Consider the following 20,138-nt stretch of genomic DNA (forward strand, 5'->3'; position numbering starts at 1 on the left):
ACATCCCACAATTTGCTTTAAAAAAAAAAAAATAGTATCCCATCCCTGGGATAAACGCCTGAAGGTACTGATCCTGCCGCGGAGGCAATGCAAGGGGAAGAGGGCCAGTGTGGATCTACTTTTGTTTTAAAAGTTGAGTTCAAATACATTTGAGTTATCCTATCAAGGAAGAGGGGGAAAAGCCATCTGTACATTAATTTACTTCTCTAAAGAATCATCAAAACTCTCAAACACATCAACAAAACATTTAAATCTGGTAGGTTTTCAAAGGCAAAAACCTAATAAACCAGTTACCCTGCCTGAGATGCCCAGGAACTAACTCTGTCCCCATTTGTCAATCTTCCAGAGCCAAACAGGTATGGATCTGCCTGGGACCTAGGGTGGGGAGGAGTCAGCACAAGCCCTCGGGCGGGGCACAGCTGTGCGGAAGGCAGGCTCCCAAGGAAGTAACTGGAGGGCTGTAAGGAGAAGGGATGGAATCACACTGCCTGGTTATTTTCTAACCATAAGAACTAGAACCACCGCCAGTGAGGGCAAAGCCGTGCCTACAAGGAGGGGGTGGGACCACAGAACCAGGCGTGATGCTGCGAAGCCCGGGCATGCACCCAGGTGAGTGATCATGGAGGGAGCCCAACCTCCAGCCACATGTCCACGGGAGACCTATGGACACTGCCAAGGCTTCAAGGTCTGTAGCTAAGTGGGGCCTAGCTACTGGCACACAGGCACACTCATTCCTCTACCACAGAGTATGGAGGAGCAGCACCTTCCACTGATCAAGCCACAGACAACAAGCAAGTGTTGTCTGGCTCAACTGCCCAGTAAATAAGGTGGCCGTAATTAAATATTCGACACTAAGATGAGACGTTATCTAAGAGCCTCGGATGGCAGGCAAGTGTGAAAGGGCGACCCCGGGCCAGCAGCCTGCAGGTCCTAACTGGCTCAAGCTCTGGCAGGATCACATGGGCACACATGACAATGGGTGCCAGCAAATGAGCAGAAGCCAGATTCCCCCGTACAGTGTTGGCAAAGGACAGATGGCAAATGGGTGAGTGAATGGCCAAGAACAGGGCCCACCAACGTGCCTGAGAAGCCAGTGTCCCTCCACTCACCAACACCTCCCATTTCCTCCTTTCTAAATGCCAGACATAGCCGGGCGTGGTGGCGCACGCTTGTAATCCCCACGCTTGGGAGGCTGAGACAGGAGGATTGCGCAGGTTCGAAGCCAGCCTCAGCTACTTAGTGAGGCTCTCAGCAACTTAGTGAGACCCTGTTTCCCAATAAACTATAAATAGGTCTGGGGGTATAGCCGGGAGGTAGAAAGCTTCTGGGTTCCACCCCCAGTACCACCAAAAAATAAATAAATAAAAAATAAAAAAATAAATGCCTGACATAGTTCCTTCAAAGAGGGTATAAGCCACAGGGAGGGGAAGGGACCCTATAAGCACAATGGGGGAGAAATACTCGATAAGACAACAGCCAGGTGCAGTGAAGCACCTGCAGACCAAGAGCAAGGCCCCTCTGGCCCCGCACCCGACGCAACCCCCGCCCCTGCGACAGGGAGACAGGACAACCTCTCCACCCCCGGTGCTCCTAGCTGGAGGACGCAGGCAAGAGCCAGGAGCCTCCAAGGTCCTGCCCAGCTCTTCTGGCCTTTGGTTCTACAAGGACTACAGCCAGCCGAAGAACCCCATCAGAGGCTGAACCAAGGCACACAGATTAGGAAACAGGTCACGTCTGGGTGACCGCACCACTGGCTTCCTTCCCAGTAGTGAAGAGATCTCCTGAGGTGGAACTTACAGACAGCTGGAGGGTGGGTCCAGAGAACCAAAGAACAGAAAGTGATGGGTAAAAGGCAGAGTCCGCCCCCTTCCTAACCAGTCCTTGTCTCTAGCTCCTTTACAGTATTTCCCCAAAGCAAACTTACAGACCTCTTCCTAAACCTCTGCTCTCTGCTCCAAGTCAAGGTCAGGTTATATTATCCAACAAAAAGAAAGGACTCAACGGGAACTTAAAACCAATGCATGGCAAATGTTCAGTGTTACTGTACATTCAAAAATGTAAAGAACCTGTGGCTTCCACAGCAGTCCAGGCCACCAGAATTCTTCCCTCCTCGAGTGTCTTGCCACTTCAAATACTAGAAGTGTGAAAGGCAGAAGTATAAAGCTAATAGAAGAAAACAATTTTACATAGACTTCTAACCTAAGGAAAATGGCTGCATTTCTTAAACAGGGTCCTCAAAGCAGAAACCCTAAAGTGAAAACCTGCTGGATTAACCATAGTAAAATTAAAGATTTTCTCCAACAAAGGACACTGCAAAGTCTGATAGAGAAGATACTTGTAGTATCTAAAGCCAAGATTTAATAGTTTAAATCTACATCTCAAATGCTAGGAGATAAGAAGCTCAACAGAAAACTTCACAGAAAATATGAACAAAAAAGTCAACAGTGCCCTTAGTGACTAACACCACAGAAATAGATGCTCAAACTTAATAATAAAAGGAGCACAAAAAGCAAAACAGAACCCTGCATTACACCTAAAAAATGGGAAGAACTGTTGTATCTACATCAATTTTAGCAAAAAAAAAAAAAAAAAAAAAAAAAAGGACAAGCACCAAGATCAACATCGTTAGCTGCAAAGGAGATGCATGTCGAAACACAAGGGGAAGCCAGGGATGCTGGCACAAGCTCCTGCTCACAGCATTTGGGAGGCTGAGATGAGAGGATCGCAGGCTCACCATGCCTCAGCCAGCAACACAGCAAGGCCCTCACAACTTAGCAAGGCCTTGTTTCAAAATACAACATGAACTAGGGCTGGTGTAGCTCAGAGGAAGAACACTGCTGGGTTCGATCCCCATGACCACATGACTCTAACCACACAACTTGGTAATCCTGCTTATAGGTATTTATTACCCAAAAAAGAAACAAAAACCTTAAGTCCATACAGAAACTGTACGTGAGTATTTATACCAACATCATTCCTGATCATCAAATTCTGGAAACAACCCAAATGTCCACTGAAGGTGCGCACAACACACCCATACAGTGGTATGCCACTCAGCAACACGCAGCGCGGAGGGCTTCCCACGCCGCTGCAGATCCCCAAGAAACCACTCGCAGGAGGACACAACGCGGGGTTCCCCTCATGAGACTAGGAGAAAGCCGACGGGAGGAGAGATCAGTGGCCGCCAGGGTTGGGGATGGGACGACGCAGGAATTCTTTGGGATGCTGGAAATGTCTAAATCCCAGTCTAGACGTGCTTAGAAGAATCTATACAGATGCTAAAGCACAAAGAGAACTGTATACCCAAAAAGGTGAATTTCACCTTTGTAAAAAAATTTTAAAAATAATGATGCAGCAGGGAAAAATAAATCCCATACAGTATGCATGGCAATGCTTTTCCTACTAAGGACACAAATATTAACACAAATATTAGACAGGTCCATATAGATCGATAATGTCAGTGCCATGAGGTGAGAAACCCACAAACCTCAACTTTCCTCCTCTAAGGTCTAAACACAGAAAGGAGGAAAGTGACACCAGAAAATGCCCACCACTTCATCTAGCAGCGCACTGCCGAGTGGCTGAGAAGCTGGTCCAGAGCGCCGAGGGACAGGAGGAGCAGGAAGGAGCTCGGCCTCGGCCTGACAGCAGCACCCTGCTCACGAAGTGCCTTAAACACAACCAAAACCCTGAAACATACCCACCAAGTTAAACAAGGAACGCAGAGCAGCCCCTTGTCTGCTTCCTCCTTCACCAACACTACCTAAAACTAAAAACCAGACGGTGCTTGTCTGGCCTTAGTCACCATCCACTTGCTAGAACACACCCAACATCAGCACCACTCCAGCCAACCAGCCGCGGCCCAGGGAAGGCAAGTTCTGCGACAGGAGCCTTCCCAGTGGGGCGCCCGTCGTGAGCAGTCACCCCTCCCTGGGGCACACACCAGGCCACAGCGCGCTTCACCACGCAGAGCTGTTCATGAGGAACGCCCAGGCACAGAGGTCAGGCCGTATTTCCGTAAGCAACCTGTACCGTGGGCGAGTCCTCCACTCCACTGCGCCAGCCTTTGCAGTGTCCCATGAGAACTAAAGCCTCTTTCAGACACCACTGTCACCAAATGCTGCCTGGGGCTGCACAGGGTCGGGCGGTGTGGCCCCAGCAGCGGACACACTAAGGTGAGTTTCGGCATGCAAGGCCACAGGCGGTCTGCCATGGGAATCACACGGCCACAGCCATGGCCTCTGAGACTCTCTACCCAAAAAAACCCTTGGACACTCCAAGAGCCCCCAAAATCTGCTGTAGAAATGCCAGTACATATACCTATTTCCTGAGACAAGAGAGCGCTATGCATTCCCCGGGACAGAGCACTCCCCACGGAGGCACCGCTGACATTTGGGTCAGGTAATTCCTTGCTGGAAACAAGACATAGGAGAATCCTTACCTCCTCCCACACCGAGAACCAGAACCGTGAGCAGACACAGACCCGCAAGTCTGTGGAAGGGAAGTCGCACACAGGTGGGGAGCAGCTGGGACGGAGAGCTAACTAGATTCAGGTGGTTCACAGTCGCCCTCTCTACACACAGACCAGAGTGTACAAGGATGTTTCCACATGGGAGAGCCAAGACTTTCTTCCTGGCCCTTTAAATTTCATGTTAACTCCAGTTCAAATAAGCTACAAATCATCTCTAGTATGTACTAAAATATTACAATGGTATCTTATTTTTCCACCCTGATGAAAATATTGCTAGCCCTCTGTCTTTGGAAGGAAGACATAAATGAAAAAGAAACCAAGTGCTGTGGTAAGTTTCTGAGGCCTAGGAGAGTCCGTACCTAACAGGAACGTGATCTGAACTGAGATGTTCTCAGAAGACAGTATTCCTAAATATGCCTGAAACCAAAGGTCAGTACAAGAGCAAGGTTTTCCAAGAAATAGCCAGGAGAATGGTGTGACTGAAGACAAAATTCAGACGTGTCCTAATGGGATATATCCGTTATGTGGCTAGACTGGTCATTCTTCGAAGATATAAAAAAGAGTGTAAGCCTCGCATGGTATTACACGCTTGTAATCCCAGTACTTGAGAGGCAGAGACAGGAGGATCAAAGGTTTAAGGACAGCCACAGCAAGTAGTGAGACTCTCATCAACGTAGCAAGATGCTGTTTAAAAAAATAATAAAATAAGCTGGGCATGGTGGCACATACTTGTAATCCCCGCACTTGGGAGGTGGAGACAGGAGGATAGCGCAGGTTCAAAGCCAGCCTCGCTGGTTTAAGAGACCCTGTTTCCAAATAAAAATATAAAATAGGTCTAGGAGTGTAGCCCAGGTTTCCAGAAACCCCAGTACCACCAAAAAAATAAATAAATAAAAAATAATAAAATAAGCCGGGCATGGTGGCACATGCTTGTAATCCTCGTGCTTGGGAGGCTGAGACAGGAGAATAGAACAGGTTCAAAGCCAGCCTCAGCTGGCTTAAGAGACCCTGTTTCCAAATAAAATATAAAATAGGTCTGGGAGTGTAGCCTGGAAGAAGGAGGCCCCTGGGTTCCATCTTCAATACCATCAATAAATAAATAAATAAATTAATTAAATAGGGCTGGGAGTATAGCTCAGAGGTAGAATGCCCCTGAGTTCAATCCCCAGTATAAATGAATAAATAAATAATAAAAACATTCATAAAAGTGTACAGAATATGGGCAAGGCAAGGAACAGTAAGTTTTGTTTTGTTCTGTTGGAGGAGGAGGCTCCTGGAGAGAAAGCACAGTAGGCTGACAGTATTCTACTGCTGGAAACTAAGCTATGTCTGAAGTCAAGGGGCACCTATTAATAAGTGTGATGGGGAAGAGAGTGAGCCGAGCCCAAGGGCAGACGCTAACCTTGCAGCATCTCATTCAGAGACACTGCCCATTGATTTATACCAACAACTTTTTACTTCTTTCCCTACAGATAAAGTGATTGGCTTTTAAATTCACCAAGAACTATTATTTCCTTTTGGGGAACAAAGGGGATGATGACAAATCAGAAGTCCAAAGAATACAGCTTTGAAAAATTTACTCTAAACGGAGATTGTGTATCTATAATGTACCCACACTATCAGCACTACCAGAATAACTTGTACTTTCTAAGACTCGTTCAGGGACTTTCCTATGTTGGTTTTCTGGTGAATTGGATGGATAAAACTCCCCTTGCAATTTTAAAAATCGATGAAAACGTGCTCGTAACCCAAGGACCTTGGCCCACTGTAAGACCACTACTCTGCAGGATATAATGACCATGGGACACAACTGTGGTGAGGAGACCTGAAAAGCACATTCAACACTCCTGTTCCTATTGGGCCCACAGCCTGATGTGCTTTAAATGGGCTTCATGTTTGAGACCTAAATAACATTATAAAAGAACACAATAAAACCCCTTTTTGTGGTAGCCAGGGGCATTTTACTTCTGAGTTACACCCCCAGCCCTACTTTTTTTTCTCTTTATTTTGAAACAGGGTCTCACTAAGTTGCAGAGGGCCTCATTAAGTGGCTGAGGCTGCCCACCAACCGAGATCCTCCTGTCCCAGCCTCCCAAGTACTGGGATTATAAGCGTGTGCCACCATGCCTGGCAAAAAATAAAAAATAAAAATAAATAGCAAATTAACTATTTTTTTCGGATTCATGAATTTTAAGTTATTTGCTCAGTTCACTTTACTAAACACCTACCATATGCCAGACACTTCACATGCACCCAAACTCCATAGTAACCCCGTAAGATCAGTGTGCTCATCTGCAACTTTTCCCCCGAGCAAATGCTAGGATCTAAGACTGACATCTGGCGGTGACCATCACTGACTCTATTGTGGAGGTGCTGGCAGGCTGGTGACCCCCAAATCAAGACACCAGGAGAGGGCACTGCTGAAGTCAACGCTACACACAGGAGGGTGCTGGATCCTATACTTCCCCCACCATGCAGCTGTTAGCATCTGATGTCTTCACATCCTCGCTTAAAACAAAACTACAACCCCCCCTCCCTGGCTGCGTGCTTCCCTTCAGACAGCCGATTTCACCTTGTCCTCGGGGGGTTGTATATTTTTGTAAAAGAAACTCAGCAGTGTAGGGGTGGGAGGACACTTGCGGTAAATATTCTAGAGACTTGATTTTCCCAAAATTAAACTCTTACAAAATTACAAGGAATAAAGTTTAATGTATGTGACCATCTTTATTTTAAGACTCTCCCACGCCTCACAGTCATAAACAGAAACAGGAATGTTCAACGTTGTGGCCTTCTTCCCACTCTCCTTGTTTTTGTTTTTATCTTTGGGGGGAAACGCCACAAAGCAATTCTGAGATTTGATCATAGCCACAACATATCAAATTTAGCACCACCTTCCTGGACCTTGATAACAACTTTTTTTCTACCTCTGTTGCTAGCCCAGATGAATAAACATAACTGTGAAATCTTTGGTAACCCAGCAAAATGAAGACACCAGTTTAGGTAATCTCCTCTTTGTCCAATCTTGCTCGGGAAAAGCCCTGTAAGAGGTAGAATCCTAACACCTTCTCTCAACCACCTCATAAAGAACTGAGAACTTAAAGTGAACACTATAGAGAATGCTTTCCAAGGGCAAGGAAAACCACAACCAGAACAATATTCCAGCTTTGGTCTAACAAGTCCTCTTAACCTGTACCTTATTTGATAGTCAGGACTACATTAAACCCAAGCCTCTATGATGCCGGAAGAGCAGTCTCTGGCTCATCTGAAGTCCTCTTCCGGGCCAAGGGACTGTGAGAACTACAATATACAAGAACCAGCAGAGAGGATTACAGTTCTGGGCCCTGCCTGCCTGTAACAGTTATTATTGCTTTACCAAGAACAGTTCATACTGTTTTTAGCAAAATAAGACAAAAATGTCTTTGAGGTGACTTAAGAAATCAAGGGGAACTTTTCACAATGGTAATGATGTTATTCTTGGTATTTTGTGGCAGCAATGTTTTCTGAAGGAAAATTTGCCTGGCATAATACATAAAACTTAAGAAAAAATTATCACAATTTTTCGTCCCCTTGAGATAAAATTATCACAACTTTTTATCCAACCTGTAGGCATTTAGTGGAGTAATCATCTCTTGACTTATTCCATTTCCTTTAAAGTTAGCAGCTTTGGAAACGACTGCAAGTGTGTACCACAGCCACCTCCTCTCCCATTCACCACCCCATGGGATGACGTTTCCAGCCTCCTAAGCCAGGTGTGATCAGGAGCTACATTCTATCTGGGGCAATGTGGCCAAAAGTGCGCTCTGTGCCAAGGCCCCAAACATGAAGCCCCTTCCCACAGGTGAACCTCTACCTACTTGAGACAGCTGAGCACAGCCACATGGGTTTCTGAAGAGCCCACAGATCAGGGCAGCATGTGAGTAAGAGGTAAATTTCTATCATAAATTTAGGGAGTTTATTACAGCAGTTGGCATTATGTGAACTAAATAAAATACACAGAGAAAACTTAGATCAAAGTTAGGTTGGTTCGGAACCTAACATTCTAGAATTAGTGACTGAGTGAAGAACCAGACAGGCTGGATGGGAGCTCTTGAAAGGTACAGTCAGGGTAGCATCGACTTGGCCACAGTAAGCCATCTGCTCCCGCACACAGTAAAATTCTGCTATGAGGCTGAAGTCAACACTTTGAACTATCGATCCTTAATTCCCACGGTATTTCAGTCAGCATTCTTACAGATATAATCTGAAGATTTGACCACAGAACCTAGAGGAAAGATTTATTTCCCTATAGTTTAAGTTCAGTCCTCATGAGGCTGGAGACCGTGGATCACAGGGGATGGCGGCAGGAGGAGAAGGGGAGAGGAAGAGCACATGGGCTGCGCTCCTCACACCATGAAGACCGGAAGCAGGAGAGAGCACTGGCCGGAGGAGCCACATATAAGCCCCAGGATCCACCTCCCCAGCCATGCCCTACCATTACATAACTCCAAATATCAATAAATGAGCTCTTTAGGGGGCATTTTAGATCTAACTATAGCCAACAGTTATTTACCAGCTGATAAAAATCACCGAAACTTGTGAGAGGTTCTTCCGCATAGCCCCAGCAAGCCACATGTAAGCCAATTGGGAATTGCGCTACCACCACGGCGTAGAGCTTTAGAGGGGGAGCTAGCAGTCCAGCAGAGACCATATGAGCTGCTGCAGCTCTGTGCTCTTGATGGAAACGCAGCTCCAAGGTGACCTTGGCTTTCCTCTAGGGAAATCGCCTATGTTCTCCCTCTGGATCACGAGGATAAAACCAACAGTGCTCCCCACTCCCCACCCGGACCCTCGCTGGCCGAGCCAGCAGCCCATGCCGGCCACTGGACCCTTCTCTGCTTCTTTTGATCCTGATTTTCTCAGTTTGACCTCACTGGCTACTTTCACTGCAAATTACCTTTATTGCAAGGAAATTTAAGAAAGGAACTTTAAGGAAAGAAATTAAGAGTCATTACGAATCTGCCAAATGCAGGTACTTCCACATGCTTAATTCTCGTTTAATCTTTGCCACAATGAATTGTTTCGCTTCTGGTTTATGTTCTGGGTTGTTCATGGTGCTGGGGACAGAACCCAGGGCCTCTCACAAGGTAGGCCAGTGCTCTACCATGGAGCCACATCCCCAGCCCTGCGACAAGAAGCATTTTTCATTTTACAAGTCAGAAAGTTGAAAAAGAAAAATTCACTCCAAGCCACACACCAAAGTAAATGGTGGCAAGGTGAGTCCAGTGACGTCAGACTTCAAAACTCACTCTTTGCGTTTCAAATGCTACAGGTGACCTACAGCACACTGCCCCCAACACAGTGGGACGGGACCGAATCCTATGATAGCAGTACCACTCAGTTTTTATTTCCTTTAACTATTCATTCTGGTAACTCTATGGTTCTCAAAACTACAGCTTTGCTTTATAGCTTATTATCACATTTTCATAAAATCAAAACCTGCACTAATCCTTTCCACATTATAGCAGGTTTATTTAGCAGACAAACTCAGAAGAGGAGAAAACCTATTCTTAATTATCCAGGTTTAAAATGCCTTTCCCAGGAAACAGTAGTACCTTTCTACCTACAATGTTTTGGTTTACCAAAGAATTATTTCATATTTTTGTCTCCAGGTCTTAGGATTTCCAAAATTTCAGTTTAAAAGATACTATATTTGTAAGCTCAGGGAAATGAACTCATGTGTAGGAACCTCCAACACATGGATGTAACCTTCTTGATGTAAGACAGGACTGCAACATCTAACACGGTCACGCAGCTCCACACAGAACCAGAAAACCATTTTAATACTATTTCTTCCCACGTAAACAACTGGATAAAGGCCAAGGGCAATTTGTAGTGTTCTGCTATTATAACTCCCACTTTATTTAAGAATTACTCACCTAGCATCAGTCCAATCAACATTATCAATTCTCAGCAGCAGTTTTTAAAAATAGCATTTAAGAAAGCTGCAGTTGATGACTGAAATCAGTTGTCATTAGTACTCATAAATCATCCTAAATTAGGTGATTAATAGTTATTGTTATAACTTAATAAGAAACTGTTCTGATGCCCAAAGTCCCATCCAGAAATACTCTTTCTTGTTTGAAAGAAAATGTGGACATCAAATATCTCTACCAAAAATATATTTCTATAGGTGACATTTCAGATGAGAACACTACCAAAGCCAGGTTCGTTTGATTACAAAGGTCAAAACGTCTCTCCTTCCTCTGAAAACCTGCTGTGCTATCAGAACCCTTCACATCCGCTGCTGGCCGCTCCACCAAGCGCTGCATAATGGAAAACGGTGTTATTTTTAAGCCTTACCTTCAAGTAGGATCCATAATATTTGGTTACGTATGGACTGTCGCACTGACTCAGCACAGTGATTTCTTGCTGAATGTCCTCTATCTCATCTTCAGCTTCTTCCAGATCAATGATTTTTATGGCAACTACTTTCTGAGTCCGATTGTCGATGCCTTTAAACACTTCTCCAAAAGAGCCCTTTCCAATTTTCTCTAGTTTTGTAAAAAGCTCCTCTGGGTCTGCTTTTAGGTTCTGTAGGAGAGCAGGGAAAGAAGAAAAGATCAGTACTTCAGAGCGCCATGGCTGTTTCTTCATCTTACTCCTAACACCACAGACGGTCTTAGAGGGACGGATTTGTTTTCTGTTGAGGATCAGGCTGATAGTGACCATCAGTTCTTGACGGTCAGGACCTAAGATTGCTGGACCTCACCTCCATGTGTATATTACATTAATAAAATCAGCACCCGTAGACAACAACAATTTACTCAAAGTAGAAAACTGGAAAGGCTCCAGGTTTTGTAATGAAAGTAAATAAAAAGCTAAGGGCTTATTTGAACCTGTTAAAATAGATACATGATTTTACAAAAAAAAAAAACCACTCTTGGGCTTGGGCACTCAATGATGGGAGTGGTTTCCTCACATGCATGAGAGCTCCCCACGGGGGTGGGGGTTCAGTCCCACCACTGCAAATCAGGACTCACTCTTATCCAACTAAGCAAAACTCCCATTTCTCCCCACTCTATCCTCCAAATCCAATGACTATTACTAAAATATATGTTAAGTGCATTATATAAGTATAAAATATGAGTGTATTCTATAACAGGGAAGAGGCATGCCCTTCCTATAAAGGACTCATGTGAAATCCTACAGAGGCAGTCAGAAGCATCTTCACCTACCAGTAATAATGGAAGCAGACCCCAGAAAACAGCGAGCAGTCTCTCTTTTGTCACATAAACACTGTGCCCTTGAAATGGCTTCTAAAAGCATCTAATCAGCAGCCTGAGTGGTGGTGACTGCACAGAGTACCCACACAGGCGCAGGCGCCCACCCCGGCCACTGCACAGACACAGCCGCAGCCACGCTCATCCCGAGGGCATCTGAAATGCTGGGGGCTATTTGTCACAAAACTAGGGATGGTACTGGCATTTTGCAAGCAGTCAGAGTCTCTGCGCATCTCAGAATGAGTGACTACACAGCCCCACATGCCCACAGACCTGGGACAAGCACCAGCCTGGACCCCCACGGGCACTGCCAGCCCCGCAGACACAGATGCTACAGAGGAGGAAGAGGGCGCCAGGCCACCCTCACGGGTCTAGTCCCTCAAAGGCACTGAAACACCATAGGAAAGGGACAAGAGGGGAGAGGAGAAGAACTGGCCAGGAGGTAAAGGAAGAGGGCGAGGGGCAAGCGAGAGCCAGGAGGGCCAGGAGCAGGGGTGCAGGTCACAGCCATTCCCAGCCACCGGTGGCACTGAGCTAAGTTCCGGGGCCTGCCAGGCACCGCCTCACCTGCTGCCCACGTTGAAGCGCTCTGAGTCCCGGGCAGACGCTTCCTTTCCAAGAAAGCTGTAAGAAGCCAGGCGGTGTTTCCAATTTGGGAGGCTCGCTGCGCTGTGTCCCCCAAGGAAACGGTGCTGAGCAATAGCGCAGGAGCCAACAGGCGCGGGCTACCTCCTTCCCACAGGAGGCGGAACAGGGCCCCCTTGAAGACTGCACACAGAACATAAGAGTGCCCAAACCCACTGACCACTTTAGGAAAAGCAAACAAAGGCGGGCTGTGCAGAAGACAGGGTGTGCATGAGGCAAAACGTGTCCCTGGGCTACCACAAAACAAAGAACACGGGTTGGGGGGAGCTGTGCGCCCAGGACTGGCCGGGGAGGCCAGTGTAGCCCACTGCTGACCGGCGGCCAGGACACAGGGACCCAGCCTCCGCCCTGGCCTCCCAGGCTTCAGAGACTAAAACCTTCCTGTGGCGTTAATGATGAAACTCCACTCGCCTTCCTAGCTGAAGGGCTGCAGAACACATCTCAACAGGGTGGCTGACAGGTGCCCTCCATATCTGCCTAGGCGACTGCTAACTGTTCTCAGCCACGGAGCTGTCTCCCATGTCTCCTAGGGACGGAAGATCCTCAGGAAGCCTGACCATGCGTTCCAGGCTTTAACAACACAGTCCAGACCCCTGCGTTTGCCGTGACCAGCGGTCAGAGACCAAGATCGTTTCCTAAGTAGGAATCGTTTCTGAAGGTAGTGGCTATCCCTAAAACATCTTACTATTTTCAAACTTGTCAGCTACTCCAGGTGAACCCCCTTCAAAGACATTTTCATAATATCCCCCCAAAACTCCAGAGAATCCCCAGCAGTCACTCACATCCCCCTCACCCCACAGGCTCCCAGGGACCTGCGTCTCCATCCTACTGCGTAACACAAGCCACTAGGATTAGAGAACTGGGGAGAGGGGCACGCATTTCTTTTTCAAGCATAACGAAGCAGAAGTGGACGGCCACTGCCAATGTCAGTAGCTACAAACTCCAGTCTTCCCTTCTCCCTTACCTCCTTCTCTCCAGGAGGAGGTGGGGTGGCCCTCCTTTTCTTCAAGGCCAATCCTAAGAGCAGGGCCCTGGACTCCATCCTTCTGCCCCTCCATCTACTCCTCTCTACCGGCTCTTCCCTTTGGGCACATGCTCAGGTCTCTCCCATCACACACAAACCAAAGCACCCTGCCTGGCCGGCAGCCGCCTCCTCCTGGGCTGCTTCCTCGGAAGGTCCCTGGCGGGCACCTGCACCTGCCGTCCTCGTCCTCTCCTCCGCGGCCGCAGTCTGGCTCCACTGCCTCTGGTCACCAGTGAGGCAGAGCCCTGGGTTGAGCCGGTCAGCCACGCCCTCCCCCTCCCTGTAACTTTCCAGTCCTTTGGCATCCGCAGCCTGGCTCTCAGCTCTTCCTCTAGCACCTGGTTCCGGGAAGTGCCACGCGCAGGACACCCCAGGTTCCATCCCAGGCCTCCCTTTTCCTTCTCTTGGGGGTGGGGGGCCAGACAGTGCCAGGGTCAGTGCTTCCAAGCCTGGCTAGTCAGAGCCACCTGGGACACTTGACATTTATAGTGGTGGGGTTAAGGGTGCACTAAACCCGTGCTTTTTAATTCTAAGGAACAGCCCCTCTAGAGGAGCACTGCTCTAAACTGCTTTGAGAGGACAACTTTCACCCCACGGCTCCCGTCCTCCCTTGGAGGATGAATTCCCAGGACCTGTCTCTTAGCCAGGTATCATCTCTTTCTATCCAGACACTTCAACCCAGTGTGAACTCACAGGACCGGTTACGCCCTGCTGACCTGGGCCGGCCTGCTCCTGCTTCGCACTGTCTCCCAGAAGCTGAGGGGCCTGGGGACCATGTCTTGCCTCACAACCATATGCCTATGCTCCAGTAGTGGCACGGCCCCAATGACCAGTAAGTGCGCCCTGCGCGGAAGAAAGCCCCAGACTTGCACAGACACAAACAGGATCCAGGTTAGACAACACAGGAGTGTCCTAACTGGAGAGACGAGGGCGGGGGAGAGCTGAAGGCCACACCCCTTGAGGGCAGGGTGAGGAGAGGGGGCAAGGGCCTAGAATCCCAAGTCGGAGGGTAGTCAGCTGGAATCCCCTGGATGCCTGCTAGGCCCTGGCGGGGTTTCTGATGCAGCCAGGAGGGGGTCAGGTCTAGAAACCAGAGAGCTGCCAGAGGGGGGGGCTGCTGCTAGACCAGGGGCCACATATGGAGAGCCAGCCTGGGAACTGGGGGCCATGCAGAGCTGGGCCAGGCAACTGCTGGAAGGCAAGGCTGGCTTTAGGTGAGCTCCTCCACTCCCTGCCCCACCCTTACACAAATAAAAAGAGTGCCCTTCCTTCTTGAAGGCTGAGTTAATTTCAAAGGAAAGAGGTGCAACAAGAATGTACCCAACCCCTTACAAAGCGGAAGATAATGTAGGAGACAGTTACAAAAATAACTGTCCCTGAGTCCTGCCCCTTAGCGGCCACAGTCCATGAAAGTGACCTTGACGCTCCTCCCAGCCAGCGCAGAGACGTCCAGTCGGCCTGGACAACAGGAGAGGTCCCAGCATGTGCCAGGCCACCCAGCTTCAACTGTGCCACCAGCTGTACAGAGAGCCCAGAAAGGCCAGTAAAACTGCCCAGCAACCCAAGGAATCTAAGGCGAGAAGTCGGTATGTTTGGGCTGGTTTGCTACCCAAGAGCCAGCACAGAAACTGATGCTAGAAGCCCAGTGCTGCCCAAACAGCAGGTCCTGTGAGAACCCCTGGGGGGGTCTCTCACTCCCACCTCTGAACAAAAAGATCTGCAACTGCAGACCCTCATCCCGTCCTGCCCCTAACACTGAGATGTGGCTTTTCAGATCACAGTTCCCTGAATGGAGAGAGGACCAGTAGAGGCCACTCACATCCAGCCCACCCTCGGTTGCTCTGCTGGGCAGGAGGGAGGGGAAAGGACAGAAGGGCAGATCCTACAGGTATGAGGGACTCTGGGTCTTAGGGACCAGAAGGCAGGCTAGCAGACTCCTACCATAACGGCCCCAATAAATAACCCATGCGCCTCAGATCACACCTCTCGCTGACTTTGCTGCTCCCAGCAAGCCAGAGCCTGACTTCCCACCCCCAAAAATGGGTTGGCTTTGTGATTCCCTATGACTCTGTATGTTCCTAAGGTGAATTTTTAAGGCACCCCGCAGCTTTGGCCTGAGCCCACTTGGAACACTATTTATGTGCAGAGGCCACACAGAGACGCCCAGCCACTCCCGAGCTGACCACAGCCACGCAGGGGAGCCCCAAGAAGCCAGCACCCCAGGGATGTTGAAAAATACCAGTCGCCACCGTTCTAGTTCACCAAGTTCTGGGGTGATGTGTGACCCAACAACGGGTGAGAGGACACAGGGGAGAACGGTTGGAGCAGAGAGCCCATCCCCGGGAGGGCAGGCAGCCGCTCTGTGCTCTCCAGAGGAGGGCTTGGCTGTGATAACCTGGCCAGATTCCTCAGCTTGCCCTAAGACAGCTTAGGAAACAGCTGTTTTCACTGTTTTCCTGTCCTCCACAAAGACCTTCCCAGGACTGCCACCCATACCTAGTGCCCGCATCCGCTCAAGTGTGCAGCTGTCAAGGGGGTTGAGACCACCCTTGGCAAGAGGTGGCCATCTGCTAAGAGCTCTCAGCAGGCGCTGCTGCAAGCAGGGCCATGCTGGCAGATTTTGCACACGCTCATTTCCACATGGTGTGGCCCAGGAAAGAGAAGCAAGGCCAGAGATGACCTGCCTCAAGAAGGAAGGAGACTCTGCTGCCAGAACCTGTGCTGAAGACCACAGATTTCCTCGGCAGAAAAGATGCCATCGTGCCCACCACCGTGAGAATCCTGCTTTCATAAAGGCTAGTGCTGGGCTGAGCACTGGCCTCTAGTCAGGAAGGCCGGCTGGCACCTTGCCCAGAGGCTCGGCCCTAACATGGGACGGTCAAGGTCGCACAGATCCTAATATCCTAACTCACACTCCCAGCCCAGGGCGAGAGGGGAGGAGGGCACCCCACTGCTCATGCCCGGCCCTGGCGTGCCTGGGGAGCACCCATCTGTGGGAGGAGGGGGAGGACAGCCACCACTGAAAAGCGGAGCGCAAGTGCAGGAACCCCAACTTCACAGGAGCACCTTACCAAGTACGTGAAGAACGCTCTTTAGCTCAACCAGCCACCCAAGGCCGGGGCCACCGAGAAGCCCACGGCAGGCTGACAGCGAGGGCACACCAACAGCACAGCAAGCGCGGCCACCACGCCTGCACTAAGGCCCTCCTCACACACAGCGGTCAGACCCCACAGTCACCCTGAGCTCTCACCTAGGGCCTGGCACTTTTCAGGACTCTCAACAAAAAACACCATCTAAATTCAAGTCAGGTGCTAAGAAATTAGACTTTCAGAAAAACCACAGGCAGCCAGGCGTGGTGGCGCAAGCTTGTAATCCCCGCGCTTGGGAGGCGGAGACAGGAGGATCGCGCAGGTTCGAAGCCAGCCGTGCTGGCGTAAGAGAGCCTGTTTCAAAAATATAAAATAGGTCTGGGAGCGTAGCCTGGAGGTAGAAGGGCTTCCAGGATCCCCAGTACCACCAAAAAAAAAAAAAAAAAAAAAAAAAGAAAGAAAAACCACAGGCAGATAAATTCTCCTGTAAAATTTACGGTGCCTGTAAACATTATCTTTTTTAATCTTAAATCTGCTTTCTGAACACATAAAGCAGCTCTCTAATTTTTCAGTTACCCTGAATGGCTAACCATTCACTGTGAAAAATGACAAGATTACATCTAGACAAAATGATTAGAAATCCTAAACGGATGTTGTTGAAAATCACAAAGCAAATTTCTCTGGCCGAATTTTTATGGATCGCCTCTCCTCTGTGCATCTGTAGATGTGCACAGTATGGTACAGAGCAAGCCGTCCTAACATGGGAGTCAACACCAACACACGCATTTCCATTTGGCAAACACGGAGTGAAGCCGCACCTGTGCACGGTGACCTCCAACACGGGTGTCCACGCGTCTGTCAATAAATTCTAGGAAACTATCCCTGGTCCCTGCCCATCATGACTCCGCATCTCCCACCCAGCAGAAAGAAACACTGAAATGTCTTGAAACACAAACAGAAATAGAGTAAAAGCACCCTAAGTAAGCAAGAGAAGACAGGCTTAGACCTCAAAACACCAGTGTCCTGGGAGGTTACTCTCCAGGACGCAGAACGCAGGACGCCGGAGCCGGCTGGCTGGGTTTTAACCCTGCACCCTCTGCCTGCTGTGACCTGGGAAAAGCTATGGATGTCTTTTGGCTTGGTTTTCTCATCCATAAAACGGGGCACACAGGAGCATGTTCCTCTCGGCATGGTCATGAGGACTCAATGAGGCAGTTTATGTGAAGCTCCTTGGCCCAGAGCCTGGAGAGCAGGCAGGTTCTCCGCAGATTCCCTGCTTAGGCTGGCTACATAGTACTGGTATTGGAGGGAGAAATGCCTATGTCAGATTAATCTTTAATCCTGGGATAAAAGCTGCATACCCACAAAACACCATATGTAAGACTGACAAACGGCAAAGTGTGTGCTTATAGAAATAGGACCAGGAGAAACCAAACAAATTTGTAAAAAATAAAGGAAAAGCCTGACCCATTTGGAATTAAGCCCCACTCATCAATGCTCCTCCTGCCTGGTCGGCCCTGCTGCAGCCCCACACACACACTAAGCTTGTCAGTTTACCAGCCTTGGCATCGCCAAACAAAACCAGCTCCCTTTCTCCCTAATCCAAACGCACAGAGACAGGAGGAGATGGGATGCGGGTGGCAGTGAGGACATGGGGACCGCACAGGGACCAGGTGCTGGGACAGAAGCAAGGATGGGGAAACCCCCCACAGGTCAGGATCAAGATCGCAGGCTGCTCGGTGCCCCGCACACTCTGCCCACTGCACACGCAAGTGCACACAAGCACAAAGCAAGCAGGCACAAGCAAACCTGGGCAGGGAGAGGGGCAAATGCAGTCCAAAAGCAGCACTGGACTCTGGATGAAGGGAGGACCAGTGACCATCTGAGCCACAAAGACAGGCACTTCCCGGCTATACCTGCAGGGCCATGTCCAGCCGCCACAAGAGCAGAGAGGACATGCTGCCCGAAACATCAGGAAAGAGAGGCTGAGCCCTTCATATGGCAGGCGTCCCCGGGACCCTGCCGCGCAGACAGTGCTGAGCAGCGACAGACTCGCTCCTCCTCCCGTCACCCGCGTCCTTCAAGACCAGACTCCATGGACAAAAGCAAGAGGGTGCTCTATGGCACAGGACAGAGTCGTGGTTGAAACAGCAACTCTGAACTCATGAGAAGGGCTCCGTGGAGCACAAAGATCTGTCCCCAAACAGGCTGGACACTGTGTCCCCACGGGACAGTCTGCACCTCACGTGTGCGAAGTCAGCCCCTCGCTTTCCTCCTCCAGTGAGACCTGGGCCGGCCCAGGACAGACCAGAGACGTGCACGATTGCTGGCTATCCTCACACTCCAAAGTAAAGCCCCAACCATCTGCAGATCCCCATTCTCACCACTAAAGGCCAGACTAACGGTTACGATGGGAATTCTCTACTTTACGAAGGTGTGAAAGTGATCCACATTTAGTAGAAATCAGACTTGAAACTTCAAATCCGGATCTGTCCCTGGGCTAGCAGCACGCGGTGTGCTCCTCTCGAAAAGCTGGGCGCGACTGGAAGGGAAAGGTCCGTGCTATGCAAGGCACCACGGCTCAGCTAGGCTGGGCACACTAAATACATTTCCAGTTTACTGAGGGATTTGTTGGAACGTGACCCCAAACTCAAGAAGCATCTGTACCGACCACATGCAGGGTAACTAAACCTGGAGAAAGACAACCAGAGATTTCTCCATTCTCCATTCTGACCCTGTGTTCCCCAAGCCCAAAGGAGAGCACTTTGAGGTTCCCTCTCCTCCCCAGAGGCAACACCTGGGCTTCTGGGCCCAACCTAGTGGCAAAGTCAGCCACTGCAGGGCAGGCGCCAAGACCCTAACGGCTTTGAGGAAAAACTGAAGTGTACAGTATCCTCCTTTCCTCCAAAATCTACAAAAAGACACTGTAGAACCTGGGCTTCTACATACTTATTATACCTGAAAATCCCTTGAGATAATTCATTAAAATAGTTATAGGAGATTTTTAAACCTGAAGAGATACTATCATTTTCTTTTGACCATTTCTAGAAATGAAAAACACACATGGTATTCCAAGTGCTGCAAATGAACTGCTCAGTCTGACCACACTGGGCGCTCCAGCCACAGCTCAGCTGCCCTCCTTATTCGATGTGTTTCAACGCCGAGTATTTGTCACATAACCATCCCTGCAGCAACACAGAACACTGGTCTGGATGGGGCGGGTAAGATGGTGGCAGGCATGGCCTCTGCGGCTTTTGAACTTGGTAAGCAGCCCTAGATCCACAAAGCTCAGGATCCTCTCCTCTCCACCCCATCACGCCCCACTGACCGAGCCGACTGGAAGCCTGTCGCCAGCTCCAGCCTTACCAGCAAAGACCTGTGCTGCTGTGCCAGCCTGAGCCTCCCCAAGCCCTATCACCATGCATTTCAGTGTTAACAGCATTACTACCTGACATTCTGAATGCTGGAGACTTCTGTCCCCAATTCCTTCCTTTCCCCTACATCCCATCTGTAGCCCTTGGTCTTGTCCCCTCCGGGGCCACGGCCTGAGTTGGTTCCCTGCACACCCCTACGACAGCAGATCCTCCAACAGGCCTGTTCCAGACCTGCCGGCTCTGCAGACAGTCGCCTACAGGCCCACTTACTTCACT

General features: G+C 49.3%; 1 protein-coding gene across 3 annotated transcripts in view; it reads right to left on the reverse strand.

Moving 5' to 3' along the window:
- STK24 (serine/threonine kinase 24) overlaps positions 1–20,138 on the reverse strand; it is a gene marked incomplete at both ends in the record, with an annotated part of 98,181 nt that overhangs the window by 33,626 nt on the left and 44,417 nt on the right. For 2 of the 3 annotated variants that reach the window (XM_080688780.1, XM_080688779.1), the window contains one exon: positions 10,811–11,041. In XM_080688780.1, coding sequence (XP_080544906.1) covers positions 10,811–11,041 — 231 coding nt within the window. Of the gene's footprint in view, positions 1–10,810; positions 11,042–13,339; positions 13,418–20,138 lie in introns of those variants that run through there. The other variant, XM_080688778.1, reaches the window with a different exon arrangement.

The sequence above is a fragment of the Muscardinus avellanarius genome (assembly GCF_963383645.1).
Source record: "Muscardinus avellanarius genome assembly, chromosome: 2".
In the NCBI taxonomy this organism is placed as follows: Eukaryota; Metazoa; Chordata; class Mammalia; order Rodentia; family Gliridae; genus Muscardinus; species Muscardinus avellanarius.